This window comes from Leptopilina heterotoma, unplaced genomic scaffold (genome assembly GCF_015476425.1).
Source record: "Leptopilina heterotoma isolate Lh14 unplaced genomic scaffold, ASM1547642v1 Lhet_121, whole genome shotgun sequence".
NCBI classification, from domain to species: domain Eukaryota; kingdom Metazoa; phylum Arthropoda; class Insecta; order Hymenoptera; family Figitidae; genus Leptopilina; species Leptopilina heterotoma.
The window spans coordinates 1,734,021-1,750,090 of NW_025110839.1; the positions used below are offsets into that span (position 1 = coordinate 1,734,021).

General features: G+C 23.6%; 1 protein-coding gene across 2 annotated transcripts in view; it reads right to left on the reverse strand.

The window, feature by feature from the left end:
- Positions 1-16,070, reverse strand: part of LOC122510833 (WD repeat and FYVE domain-containing protein 3) — a 67,434-nt gene that overhangs the window by 29,625 nt on the left and 21,739 nt on the right. For both annotated transcript variants that reach the window (XM_043625759.1, XM_043625768.1), the window contains exons 11-17: positions 14,782-15,997; positions 9,499-9,714; positions 8,783-8,955; positions 8,218-8,446; positions 4,532-4,668; positions 3,930-4,113; positions 425-696 (exon numbers count right to left, since the gene is read on the reverse strand). In XM_043625759.1, the coding sequence (XP_043481694.1) occupies positions 425-696; positions 3,930-4,113; positions 4,532-4,668; positions 8,218-8,446; positions 8,783-8,955; positions 9,499-9,714; positions 14,782-15,997 (2,427 nt within the window). The remainder of the gene's footprint in view (positions 1-424; positions 697-3,929; positions 4,114-4,531; positions 4,669-8,217; positions 8,447-8,782; positions 8,956-9,498; positions 9,715-14,781; positions 15,998-16,070) is intronic.

The window sequence follows — 16,070 nt, forward strand, 5'->3', positions numbered from 1 at the left end:
TAACTCGTAAATAAATTCTTAAATTCTTAAATAAATTTGACTACATTTAGAATAGAAAAAAGTTGAATAGAAATTGATGATCCTAAAGTTCTGACCGTTCAAATGAATGAAATTAAATTTTTTTTCGAATTAAATTCGTATTAGAATAATTTTGTGCCACTATCAAAAAAATTAATTCTAAAGTTTCTAAATGTAAAATTTAAGTTTTTAATTTATATTTTAAAAAGTAATTTATGAAAATATATGAAAATACTTTTAATAAAAAAAAAATTTCCTGCATTTGAACTCTTACAACCTGTGGATTGAAATTGAAAGAACTAAAATTGAAAATTGGATCAAATAAAAATATCTAAAAAGGAATCAAAATTTGATATTTGGAAATTTTAATCTTTTGAGGGAAAAAAAATGAATTTTCGTCATTCACCTGTAAATCGCAGAGAAGATCCTGAAAAGCAGTGATATTTGGAATTGCACTTGTTTCACGTCCACTATCGACTGTTCCAACTAAACTGAATGTCAAATGAAGAATGTGACTGTTAAGAAGAGGACACTTTCGTCTCAATAACATTGCCAATGTTTGATAGCCTCTGCGTCTATCCATTTCTTGTTGAGCCGCTTGATTCGACCTCACAACGCAGACTAAAGCTTTAACAGCCGCATAAAGAGATTCCACATCCTGCATCATTGCTATCATTCCTATTAAACATTTCAAGGAAAAAATATTAATTAATTTAATTTCAATTTAATAAAATAGTTATCTTCGTATCAAGGGCGCAAAATAGGTGATTGCGCCCATGATGCTAACATAATTTTTTGTCCTAACTGCATGGAAAGTATGTCATTGAGGACACGAACGATTAAACGCTCATATTAGTTAAAAATTAAACTCTATATAAATGTTAACTCTTTGAAGTCTATAATGATAGAAGTTTTAATATAGAAATAAGAAAACAATGTATTCTGGAAATATAGTAATTGCCAATTTTTATAACCGAAATGTGAACAAAATCAAATGTGTCATAATTTTTTTTAGAGAAAATCGAAAAAAAAATTGCACATTTTTCTAGACAAAATAAAACAAGTTGAAAATATTTGCATTTTTATAGTCAACATAAAAAGAAACTCGAAAATATTACATTTTAATGAAGAAAATCGAATAATTAACATGCGGGCCCAAAATACTCTTCCGCCTGCTCGAAGGTAGGGGAAGCGGGCGAAAAATATTTTGCGCCCGCTCGGAGGTAGAGGAAGCGGGCGCAAAATATTTTGCGCCCGCTTCCCCTACCCCTGGGTGGTAATGAGTTACTTTGCGCCCGCTCTAAGTGCCCGAAATGACATACTTTCCGTGCAGGTAGGACAAAAAAGTATTTCATAAATTTTCCATTTTTCATATAAATTTAAATCCAAATAATCAAACAGCTTATTCTTGCGTGCTTTTGTTTTATTTATTTTATTTTTATATTTATTATAAATATACTAGCAAATGATACGCGCGAGGAACGCGGTATTCCATTTATTATTATTTTGTAAATTAAAAACTTTTATATTTTTAGGAATAACCATCAATTTTTAAATGATTCCAGATTAAAAATTTGAAGAACTTACTTATTAAGTTGGTACATAATATTAAATATTCTTGTTTATTATTATTCAAAGATTTTAATAAAATTTTTCGCAAGAATTTCATTATTCTTATAAATAATATTTTTTAGAACAATTCAATTATTTTCAATACACATTTAACAAAATTTCTCAAAAGAATACAATTATTTTAAAAAATATAATTTTAATTTAATTATTTTCAAGAGTTTTAATACCTATAGATTCAAATATTTTCGATAATTTTGATGAAATTCTTTTTAAAAAAATCATTATTTTCAAAATTTTTAATAAAATTCCTTCAAAAAATTAAATTATTTTCAAAAATTCAATTATTTTTATGAATTGTAAAATCCTCTGCAAGAATTCAATTATTATCATAAATAAAAAAATTCTTCGCGAGATTAAAATATTTTCATAAATAATAAAATTCTACGCGAGATTAAAATATTTTCATAAATAATAAAATTCTTCAAAGGAATTCAATTATTTTCATAAATAATAAAATGTTTCGGAGGAATTCAATTATTTTCAAAAATTCAGATAAAATTCTTCGAAACAATTCAATTATTTCTATAAATTGTAAAATTCTTGGCAAAAATTCAATTCTTTGTAAATAATAAAATACTTCAGAGAAATTCAATTATTTTCAATACGATTTTAATGAAAATCTTGACAAGAATTAAATTATTTTCAATGCAGTTTTAATTACATTTTCTCGGAAGAATTCAATTTTTGAAAAAAACGTTGAGAAAATTCTTGAAATGAATACAATTATTTTTAAAGTTTTTTATAAATACTATACAAGAAATCAATGATTGTTAGTACATCGACAATTTAATTATTTTGGAAAATAATGGAATTCTTAAATAGAATTTTATTAAAATTTTTTTAAATAATTGAATCCCGGCGAAATTTTATTAAAATTGTATTTAAAATAATCCAATTCCTGTGAATAAATTAGTATTTATTGATATTATTGAATTCTTTCGAAGAATTTTAAAAAATAATTTAAATTTTAAAATAATTGAATTTTAGTTAAGAATTTCATTATTTATAAAATAATAGAAATCATTTAAGAAATTTATTTCTGTAATTTATATTCAATTCTTGTATAGAATTTCAGAGAAATTTTGTAGCGAAATAATTGAATTCTTGCGAAGAATTTTATTAAAATTTTTTGGAAAATAATTGAATTCGAGGAAAGAATTTTATTATTTATAAAATAATTTAAATCTTTAGAAAATTTTTATTATTTACAAAAAATAATTGAATTCCAGATAAAAATTTTATTATTTATAAAAATAATTGAATTCCTTCGAAGATTATTATTTATTATGAAAACAATTAACTTTCTATGAAGAATTTTATTATTTACAATAAAAAAAATTGATTTTTATTAAAATTACATTGAAAAAAATTAAATACTTTCAAAAATTCAATTATTTATATCAATACCTAATTGAATTGTTTAAAGGAATTGAATTTAAAATTATTGAAATTCTCGAAGAAATCAATTGAAATTGTATTGAAAATAAGTGAAATCCTGATAAGAATTTTATTATTTATATAAAAATAATTGTTTTTTTTACGAAGATTTTTATTATTTATAAATTGACTTTTTGCAAAGAATTTTATTAAATGTATTGAAAATAATTGAATTCATCATAAAATTCAATTACTTTCAAAATTGTCAGTAAAAATTATTAAAAAAAACTCCACTATTTTCAAGAATATTGAAATAAATTCTTCAAAACAATTCAATTATTTTAAAGAATTTTAATAAAAATTTTGCCAAGAATTAAATTATTTTCAATACAATTTTAATTATATTTTCTCAAAAGAATTCAATAATAAAATACTTTACAAGAATTCAATGATTGTCAGTATACATATTAATTTTAAAATTGAAAACATTTAAAAAGGAAAATTATTTCAAAAGTTGTGAAACAAAAAAGCAAACAGCAACTAGCTTCATACTGCGAAAAGATTACCGGAATACAACGATTATTAACATCTAAATAATAACTATAAAATCTAAGTAATAAATATAAAATATAAATAATTTGAAGTAATTGAATATATTACGAAAGTTTAATAGAAGGTGAATTGTTTAGTAATTAGAATAATTTTTTTTTGGAAAGCATATCTGATTCACGTGATAAAGGGGCATTAAAGTGACGATAATAAAATACTAATTACCGCCAGCAAAAGTCGGTAATATACATGAATCGCTATGCAAATTTCTTTTCGTTGAAATGATTTTTTTATTTTTAAATTTAGATTTTGTTCTTTTGTTATTAATTCTACATAAATTAATGAATATTTACCTAGCAAAACGGAGCATCCTCCAACATTATCAATCATTATTGCAACTGGTCGAGGACTAAAAACACGAACTCCAAGGTATCCAACGACAACGCCGCCCAAACATCTCGCTGGACCGCTCAAATGTCCAGCTGAATTATGCAACACTCTAATTGGAGTTGCATTTTCATGAGAGGACATACCAAGCTATAAAGCAAAAAAAGAATCTTTCATTTTTTAGAATTCAATATACATATTTAAAAAATAATTTTTTTCAAAAAGGTATTTTTAAATATATTTAAAAATGTATTTTTATCTTCTAAATAAATAAATAAAAAGGTATTTCTGAATAATGTAGGTATTTATTATTTAAATCTAAAAATAACAGACGCTTTGTAAATTGCGGTTTTGAAAATTTTGCAAATAAAAAAAATAGTTACGAGTGTTTTAAAAATTCGTATTTATAGAAATAAAGTATTAAAAATATCAAACAAGTTAATTTTAAAAGCGACACAACTCGTAATTTAATTTTCCATGAAAAAGTCAAGTTTAATTACACTGTCAATAATATTTATGATTTATTTTTTAAATAAAATTAAAAATGATTAATTTTTATTATATTCACCTGTTTAGCAATGGCTTTATTATCGGCTCTTCTGTAGACTTTTCTAATTTTCGCCAATGTCAATTGTGAGACTGCTTTCGCGTTTAAGCCAAAGACAACTTTTTCTTCTGCCACCAGAGGCGACAATGGTTCCGGACCTGAAGAAAATAAAGCCCTTATTTTAAAGATAATAAAAGAAATTTAATTTTGAATAAAATATAAAAAAATGTTTTGAGAAAAAAATTGCAAAAATCAAAAAGAATAAACAGGTTTATCTATTAAAATAAATTATATAAAAATTAAAAATTAATTACATTGCAGCGAACTTTTATCAATTATTATGCAGAATTTTATATTGTATTTTTCGAAATTTTAATTATTAATTCTTAAAAATAAAATTATAGATTTAAATCTTTTTACAATTAGCGAATTAATAAAAATTCTAATTTACTCTAAACGCAACTTGTATCCATTAAATAGTTACTTTTTAAACTAACAAACATCTGAATACAATCGATTGTGACTCATGTAAAAATTTAAATATTTACTAATTATTAAAGAAAATACTATAAGAAATTTATTCTTTCCAGAGAAATATTCATTTAAAATTGCATTGAAAATAATTTAATTCTTATAAAGAATTTTATCAAAACTTTTGAAAATAAAAGAATTCTGTCGAAAAATTATATTAAATAAAAAAATAATTGAATTTATTCAAGAAATTTTACTAAAATTGTATAGAAAATTGTTGAATTTATAAAAATAATTTTATTATTTATGAAAAAAATTAAATTCGTGGAGAGAATTTTATTATTTATAAAAAAAATTAAATTCGTGGAGAGAATTTTATTATTTAAAAAAAAATTGAATTCCTGCCGAGAATATAATTATTTAAAAATATTTATATATTGAAATCTAGTTAAAAATTTTACTATTAATGAAAATAATTGAATCCTTTCAAAGAATTTTATTATAAATTTTCAAAAATAATTCAAAACCTACAGAGAATTTTATTACTGAAATATTTATGAAAATAATATTGGACTTTTTCGAGAAATTTAATTAAAATTGTACTGAAAAAAATTTTAATCCCTGTCGTCTGCATTTTGAAATCGTCACTTTTATGCATTTGAAATAAAAAAATATTGTAAGTAACACGTAAACAAAGGCAGTCCAATTTGTTTTCAATGATTTTTGTGACACGAGTGAAGGTTTCGGGGAGCCCTCGACCTTCACTCATGTCACAAAAATCACCGTAAACAAATTGGGCTGTCTTTATTTCCCTGTTACTTAAATTAAAATACTATTATTCTTATACAGAATTTTATAAAAGTTTTGAATACATAAAAATAATTTATTTCCTGCGAAGAATTTTATTATTTATGAAAATAATTAACTTCCTATGACGAATTTTATTATTTACAAACAAAAATTGAATTCCAGCGAAGAATTTAATTATTTATTAAATAATTTAAATCTTCGCTGGAATTTAATTAAATTTCTAATGAAAGAATTTTATTTTTTATAAAAGTAATTGAATTCTTGTGAAGAATTTTATTAAAATTCTTGAAAATAATTAAATTGCTAAGAGAAATTTAATTAGTTATAAAAATAATTGAATTCTTTTGAGGAATTTAATTGTTAAATTATATTGTGAAATATTCAAATTTTATAAAGAATTTAAAAAAAACTAACAAATGTTACGCGCTCTAGCGCGCGGAACGTGATATTCCATGTATTATTATTATGCAAATTACAAAATTTTTTATTTTCAAATAGGTAAATTTTTTAAATAATTTCATAATCAAAATTTTTTAAATTCACTTATTAAGTACAAAATTAATTATTACTGTTCATATTTACAAAAATTTTAATAAAATCTCACGAAAGGATTCAATTTTTTTCTAAAATTTTAATAAATCCTTCGAAAAAATTCAATTATTTTTTTAAATATAGTAAAGCCTTTGCAAAAATTCAATTTATTTTATAAATAGTAAAATTCTTTGCAGGAATTCAATTAATTTCAAAACAATTTAAATTGAATTCCTCGGATGAATTCAAATATTTTTAAATATTTCCATAAATTTCGATTATTTCCTAAAATTTTAATAAATTCTTCGAAACAATTCAACTATTTTTATAAATAATACTAAAATTCTTTGCAGGAATTATATTATTTTTAATCTAATTTAAATAAAATTACACTAAAGAATTTAATTATTTTCAAAAATTTCCATAAAATTCAATTTCAAAAAGAATTTAAAATTCTCTAAAAATAATTCAATTACTTTCGAAACAACTTTAATATTGAATTTCTCGAAAAAATTTAATTATTTTCAAATATTTCTATAAAATTCTTCATAACAATTTAATTATTTCTTAAAATTTTAATAAATTCTTCGAAACATTTCAATTATTTTTATAAATAGTAAAATTCTTCGCAATAATTCAATCAATTATTTTTATAAATAGTAAAATCCTTTGCAGAAATTCAATTCTTTTAAAAAAAATTTTAATAGAATTCCTTAAAAAAATTAAAATTTTCAAATATTAACATAAAATTCATTTATTTTCTATAATTTTAATGAATTCTTCGGAATAATTCAATTATTTTTATAAATAGTAAAATTCTTCGCAAGAATTCAATTATTTTCAATGCAATTTTAATAAAATTTTTCTTCATAAAATTCAATTGCTTTTAAAATTTTGAATTAAAGTTATTAAAGAAACTCTATTAGTTTGAAAAATTCAAAGAAATTCTTCAAAAGAATTTAATTAGAATTTTTAAAAAATTTTATAAAAATTTTTAGTGAGAATTCAGTTATTTTTCTAAATAATAAAATTCTTTGAAGGAATTCTATTATTATCAAATTTTTTGATAAAATTCTTTGCAACAATTCGATGATTTTCAATACATTAATTTTAAAATTGAAAATATTTGAAAAGAAAAATTATAAAAAAGTTAAGAAACAAAAAAGCAAACAACAACTAACTTCAAACTGCGAAGAGATTACCGGAACATGTACTTTATTATTATTAAATGTGAAAATATTTTAATTCTTTTAAAGAATTTTATTACAATTTTTTAAATTAATTAAATCCTTCAGAGAAATTTTAATAAAATTGTATTGAAAATATCTGATTGTAGTCCTGCGAATAATTTTATTATTTATGGAAATAATTGAATTCTTGTGAAGAATTTTATTAAAATTTTTGAAAATAATTGAATTTCTGTGAGAAATTTTATTATTTATGAAAATAATTGAACTCATGCAAGAAATTTTATTCAAATTTAGAAATAATAATTAGTAAGATTATTCGTATAGTTATTAGAATTAGATTAAAATAATTTTTTAAGGTGAAAAAATTTCAAGGAGAATTTCTGTAGTAACTGCAGAAATTTTTAACTTTTTCCAGTACCTACTTTTAATAAAATTCCCCGACATTGCCCTGATTTTTCTGACTATTTTTAGTTTCCCAAACTTTTTTTTCAAACTTTTGGAGCAAAAAATCCCCCTCAAAAAAGAAAATAAATGTATTAGCTTTTGAAACAAAAAATGACAAATAGAAGAAAAAAAGTTTCAAATCTTTTTGTGCAAGAAATAACAAAAAAAGAAAATAAAATAAATTTCCAAACTTCCAGAATAAATAATAGGAAAAAAAGGATAAAATTTCGTTTTTAACTTTTGGATGAAAAAAAATCTCACCAACGAGTTGCGGAGCTTGTAAACTGCCCATATAATGGGGACCAAGTTTAAACAAAGTCGCAATACTTTGAGGATTGAAGACTTCTTCGACAAGATGACAAGGTCCTTGTTTCCACGCTAATCTCGAGTATCGACGCCAACATGGTGGCGTTCCAATGTAACCATAAACAGGTGGTGCAATCGTTAAATTTGCCGCTCCACCTCCAGGAGTTTGCGAAATATAATGAAGCTAAAAAAATTCATTTTTATCTCAATACATTTTTGAACAAAAATTCTTTTTCACTTCCAACAAAATTAATCACAATATCAACCTTTTCTTAAAATTTCCTCAACTAAACGATAATTTTCTTTTTATCAACATATATCAAAATTTCCCGCATCTCTCTTTTTCTTTAAAAAAAAAAGATCTTTTTCTTTAGACAAAAAAAAAGATTTCAATTTTCTCAAAAAAAAAATAGAAATTTTGTGCCAAAAAAAAAGAATGAAAATTTCTAAAACCATTTTTCTCGTCTCGAACAATATTAATTTTGATTTTCTAGAATTTAGAAAATCGAGAGAAACTCACTTTTTGACTGTAGATTTGTTGTCCATCTAAATATAGGGAGAAACTTGAATTTTTTAATACGGCTCGATTAAGAACAATGGCAATGTGATGCCACTGTCCTTCATGAAGCAAATCTGGACACCAAACTCTTGCTCCGCATTCTTCTGTCCCTTCTGGCTCCCATTCGCCAATATCTATAAATAAGATGATTACAGTTAAGGAACTGACAAGCCTTTTTATTCAATTGATAGTGTATTAGGAAAGAAGGAAATTAATTTATATAGTGAATAATTCTCTTTCGAGTGTTTTTATCATAAAGTGCGCAATAAAAATCAGAACACTCGACACATTCATACTTTCTTATTTCCCCTGTAATCGAAAATCCAATTTTTGTATTCCCGCGTTTCTGTCAATTAGACTCCAATAATTTTAGAAATACTTCTTTTTATTTATAAATTTTCTTCAATTTATTTACTTTTTCTAAAATTTTCAATTTACATTTTTAAATTTTTTTTATTTAGGAAAGTTTTTGTTTAATTTGAAAATTCCACTTAATTTTCGAATTTAATTTAATTTGGGGATTTCATTTAATTTTGAAATCTAATTCAATTTTGGGAATTTAATTTAAGAATTTATTTGTATAAAAATTATTCTTTTTCTCTTTCTTTAATTTTCCCTAAAATTGGAATATATAGTTTGAGATATAATTTTTGTAATAATTAAAATATTATACTCACTTTGCGGTAAAGGAGTCTCTTGTGTAGAAACGATAATGGCTTTATCTCTGGCACTTAAAACGGCTGTGAGACAAATTAAATCTTTTGCGGTTGAAACACTTCTCACTAGTGTTAAAAGTCTCACGCAATGCGGATCGGTCCTAGGATCACTAAATTTATCTACACAAATCCAGGTACTGTATGTCAATCCCGTTTGCGGTGGGAATGGTCTGTCACCTGAAACATTAATCGCAACATAAAGCAATTAAAATTCGGAAGATTTGAGATTTTAATCTTGAAATAGATTTGAAATTTCAAAAACATTGGACATTAGATTCAATGAAATTTGCTAAAACTAAATTAAAATTATCAGAACATAAATTTTCAGCGAATTAAATTTACAATTAAAAATTTTAATTCATTGCAATTTAAATAATCCAAATAAATAATTAACAACGATTACGCGCGCTATTTGTTATAATTTTCCAAGTTAAAAAATTTTTACATTTTTAAATATAAACATAATTTTTTGAATAACAGGGTTGCCACAAAAATTAAATTTTGCTTTTCCCTGACTTTTCTCTGATTTCCGGAAAGAATTTTGACATTTTCCCTGACCCTAAAGAATATTCTGATTATTATTTTTCCTTGAGAACTAAGATTTTCAAAAATATCAAATTTAAAACTTTTTGAAATTCAATAACTTTATAATAAATAAAAAAAATTTGGATGCTGCCCACAAAAATTACTACAAATACAGAAATTAAATTTAAACGTTTTGAAATACATTTTTACCAGATTTTCAGAAAATTTCAATTACTTTTTAATAGAATAATTCTACAATTATTGTAGAAAATGCCAATTATTTTACAAAATTTCAATTACTGGTTTATAACAATTCAAAAAAATTTTAAAAAGCAAAATTGAAATATTTTAAAAATTACATTTTTAAGAATTTTAAACAAAACTTATCACCAAAAATTTAATTTTTTTAAAAGAAATTAGTTATTTAAATATTTTAAAATTATCTAATTAATCAAAATATTAATGGTAACTCTATCAAAATCAAATTATTTTCGATGCAATTTAGATGATTAGATAAATGTGAAGTATTTTATTATTTATGGAAGTAATTGAATTCTTTCAAAGAATTTTATTAAAATTTTTGAAATAAGGAATTTCATTAAAAATTTTTTTAAAATAATGAAAAATTAGATAATCAGTTGATAAGTGAATCTTTTTAATTTTGAATCTGAAATTATTCGAAAATGGAATTCTTTTCAGAAATTTTATAAATATTTTATTAAAAATAATTGAATCCTTTCAAAGAATTTTATTTAAATTTTTAAAAATAATTGAATTCTTCAAGATTTTTATTAAAATTGCATTGGAAATAATTGAATTCTCACGAAGCATTTTATTAACATGTTTTAAAATAATTGATATTTTCCAAAGAATTTTATTAAATTTTTTTTGAAAATAAATAAATTCTTTAGAAGAATTGAGGAGCAAATTTTCAAAAGCTGATAAATCCATTTTTTTAAAAATTGAGATAAACATAAATTTAATATTTTAAAGACCTCACAAATCGACCTGTCACTGTTAAATGTAAGAAAAAAAATTTATTAACAACGAATTTTCAATTTAAAAACTTTTTGACATAACCAAGATGACTTATAATTTTTATGTTTTTGATTAGAAAAAATTACCAAAACCTTTAAATTACTTAATTATGATAATGTTTAATTAAAAACAGAACGTCTTAAATATAAAAACATTGTTATAAAAATTAATTAATACAAATTTTTTAATTTAAAATTAACTATAGTGGTCATGTGAGAAAAGTCATTTGTTTCATTTTCTCGAAATAAGAAAATATGGATTTATCAAGTTTTGAAAACTTGCTCCTCAATTTTATTATTATAAAATTTATTGAATTCTAGTTAAGTATTAAATACTTTTAAAAAATTCAATTATTTATAACAATAATTGAATTATTTAAAGGAATTAAATTGAAAATTATTGGATTTTACGAAGAATTTAATTAAAATTGTATTGAAAATAATTAATTTCAAGTAAAATTGAAATAAACTTTTTCGAAAAAATTGATTCTTCTACAGAATTGTTAGTTAAAAGTATGAAAAATTAAAATGTTCAAAGATTTGAAATCTTTTCAAAATCCAATTATTTTTAAAAATTCACGCTATAATACTTTTAATATTCAATTATTATCTAAAATTTTAACTGAAATTCCATTCCACTTCAATTCAATTTTTGATTAGAAAATTCTACGAAAATTCAATTATTTAAATAAATAAAAAAAAATTTATTAAATAATTGAATTCTCGAAAAGATTTTTATTACAAATTTTTAAAAAATTGAATTCTTTCGACGAATTTTAATAAATATTTTAAGAATAATCACACTTTTCGAGGAATTCCATTAAAATTGTATTAAAAATAATTGAAATTCTGCATTCAGTTTTATTATTTATGAAAACAATTGAATTCCTAGAAAGAATTTAAATAATTTAAATAATAATAATAAATAATAAATTTAAATAATTGAATTCCTGTTCAATTTTTATAGTTTTATGAAAATCATTAAATGTTTGCGTAGAATTTTATTCAATTTTTTTTAAATAATTGAATTCTTTTGGAAAATATTATTAAAATAGTAGATATTAAAAATCATTGAATTGGGGAAAATTTTTGAAAATAATTGAATTTCTACGAAGATTATTATTTATTATGAAAACAATTAATTTTTCATGAAGAATTATATTATTTATACAACAAAAATAATTGAATTTTAGGGAAGAATTTTATTAAAATAACATTAAAAAAATTGAATAATTTCGAAAATTCAATTATTTATAACAATAATTATATTCTTTAAAGGAATTAAATTAAAAATTTTTGAATTTTACGAAGAATTTAATTCAAATTGTATTGTAAATAATTTAATTCTTACGAAGAATTTTATTAAAACTTTAAAAAATAATTGCATTTTCCCAAAGAGTTTAATTATTATAATTTTTGAGAATAATTGAATTTTAGTGTAGAATTTTACTATATTTATAAAAATAATTGAATTCTTTTGAGGAGTTTAATTAAAATTATATTGAAAAAAGAATAGAAAATTTTTTTTTTATAAAGAATTTTTTCTAACACACGCATGGAAAGTACATCATTTCTTACCTGTGTAGAGGGTGAAAAGTATGTATTTTCCGACGAGAGGGAGGGAATGTTACTTTACCTCCCTCTGACGTCATAGCGGGGAGAGAAAAGTATACTTTACCTCCCCGTGACGTCATAGCGGGGAGAGAAAAGTACTTTACCTCCCTGTCGTCCAAAATCACATGTAATATATTTTAATAACAATGTAAAGATAAAATGTATCTTTATTTACGACTAAATATATGTTTTATTAAATTGTTTTAATTGTTAAAATTGTTAAATTGTTGTTTTTGTTTGTTTTTTAATTTGTTTAAATTGTTAAATTGTTGTTTATTGTTATTGTTAAATTTGTTAATTTTTAATAATTAATCATTTTAAAAAATTATACTATTATTATAATAAACTTTCGGTTGAAAACACTATTGTCGTTAAAATTTTTTATGAAGTGGTTGTACTTTCCGTTTACGTGTGTTAGAAAAAATAGTATGTGAAATCTTCTATTTTCCTCCCTAGATGTGTGCATCAATATACATACTATTATTATAACAAAATTTTGAAAATAATTTATATCTTTTAAAGAATTTTATTGCGATTTTTAAAATTTATTAAATGCTTTAGAGAAATTTTAATAAAATTGTATGGAAAATATCTAATTGAAGGCCTGCGAATAATTTTATTATTTATGAAAATAATTGAATTCTCGTCGAGAATTTTATTAAATTTTTTGAAAATATTTAAAATCCTGCGAGAAATTTTATTATATTTATGAAAATAATTGAATTCTTACGAAGAATTTTATTAAAATTTTTTGAAATAATAATTAGTTTCAATTTTTGTATAGGGTAGAGTGGGGTAAAAAAGCAACATTTTTACTTTTGATGTTGTAAAATCTGTATTTAAAATTTTTTTCTCAAATTTCCAATTGTTATTGAAAGTTTAGTTATTACGCTTGAAAATTCTTGACGGAAATATTTTTTATCTCATGAAAGGACTAAGTTATAAGAGTTTTACTAAAGCACTGTAAAGTGGCTTTTTTGCACCACCTGGTGGGGTGAAAAAGCCACCCTACGATTTTAGCAAAACATGTTATCAATTTAGGTATTTTTATAGTTTCCCTTTATTTATATGACAAATAGTCTTATTTGAAAAATATTCTAATAATTATGAAAGAGTTTTTAGCAAGCAAAATTGAAAATTATATTAAGTTTACCTGTTTTCCATTTGCACTGCCAATTTTTCGTACCTTTTTTAGAAGTTCTCTTTAAGTTTTACCACAGATAACATATTTCGTTGCAACCGTTTATTCATTGTTTATTTTTTAAATGCACTTTGAACTACTTTTTCGTCGTGTTTAATTTATTTTATTAAATAAACACGAGAAATTTTGTAAAATAAGAAGGTTAGTTTAAATAGAAAACAAGTGAATTTCACTAAATATTCAATGGATTTTTTGCCCTGGCTTTTTTACACCCAAGACCAGTTATTAAAAAAAGCAAAAATAAATTGTTAATTCAGTTCAATTTCCCAAAATTAACATTGTATACGTTTTCGGTATACTTTTCTCCTTATGTACAAACATTTACTTTTATTATTCGTTCACTTAATCAAATTGTAATATGTTTGAAAAGTTCACCAAAATGTTTTCAAAAAAGCAACAAAAAATTAAAATTATAATAAAAACAATATTAATCTAGGTACAACATTCAAATTAGATTCAAAAGTTGCGTATTACCTAATAGTATTTATATTCTAAACAGCTGATAAATCGGCTTAATAGTTTTTAAATAAAACTCAAATGGCTTTTTTACACCATGGCTTTTTTACCCCACTCTACCCTAGTTATTAGAATTAATTTTTTTTTAAGGTGAAAAAATTTCAAGGAGAATTCAAGTTTTTTAAGTATTTCAAAAATGCTTTTAAATATCAAAAATCAGATGTTTTGTAGTAATTTTAGAAATTTGAGATTTTTACAGCACTTTTGTTTAAATTCTCTGGCATTTCTCTGAGCTGTGAAAATATTAAATTCTAGGAATTTGGTATTTTTCCTGTATTTTTGTTAAAATTCTCTGACATTTTCCTGAGATGTGTCAACCCTGTAGAGGTAATTTAAGAAATAAAGACTCACCGGATCCGATTCCCCCGACAACGCTATTATCAGCCGAAACAACAGTGGGTGGTGTTGTACTTTGAGGAGCGACACTCGGCAAATATAAGCAAGCAAAACCCTCGGCGCTCATGTCGAATTCAACGAAAGGTGGCAAAGTACAAGAACCATGTGCACGAAAATCCTTTGGCGTTGTCATCGAAACAAGTGTCTTAATTCTCGTCAATGGAACTGGACCACCACGTGGTTTATTCGGATCAATATCATCGAGCGATATACAACACAATGGATCGCCCAATCGTAAAAATTCCCTCAAATCCCTCGGCTCTAATGCTTGTGCCGCTTGTCGTTCAATAATATATTGCAACGGTTGATGTAAAGGATGCGTCTCGTCCTGCAACGCCGTGCGTCCCATCGACAATAATTCGCCCGCCATTCCAGCCTCACACATTATTTGCTGATTCCTCTCGGAACGTACCAAACTCTTAATAACCTCAGCCACATACAATTGCAATGCAAGAGCAATTTCCGGTCTCGATTCGTCCATTATCGACGGCAAAAGATGCAGCATTCCAATGACAATGCCCGGATGAACGACAATTGGCTCCGGCACCGGCGGATTCAAATTCAACGAATTCACTGTACTTCGTTTAACAGCAAGCGGCGAATCAATATACTTTGGATGTTCAATGCTGCTCTGTCGATGACTCGGTGAACGCATTCCAACACCGGCTAAATTTGGTTTATCAAAAGCATCCAGTGCAACGTCATAGAGAAGTCTCAATAAAAGGCAGGCGTAACCAAGCTTTTTTGGTATTTCAGCGGGAAATGCCGGCTCCAATGTACTGCCGGTGAATAATGCAAGGAGAATATTGTGATAATTGTGTGTTGTTGCGACATCAGTTTCGAAAAGTTTTGTTCTTGTTGTAAAACAGCCCAGTAATCTTAATGTATCACACAGACTTGATTGACAAATTTCGTGATGAAAGAATTTTGCGTTCGCCGGCTCAAAACGCATGGCAGTACTTATTGTATGAAATACGACATGTAACAATGTCAATAATTGTGATTCATCTTGACTGCTTCTTTGTATTGTACCAGAAAAATCATTGTTCTCAATTTCAGGACCAAGTTGACCCTCGAGGGAAACAAGAACTGACATCATGTAAACGAAGCCACTTACTTTGCGAAATACCGTTCTTGTACGGTGGGACTCTCTCAGGCAGGACAATAACGACTGAAAAATGAAAATTTATTTTATTACAATTTATGTAAAATTTATTCAATTCATTTAAAATAATTAAATTAAA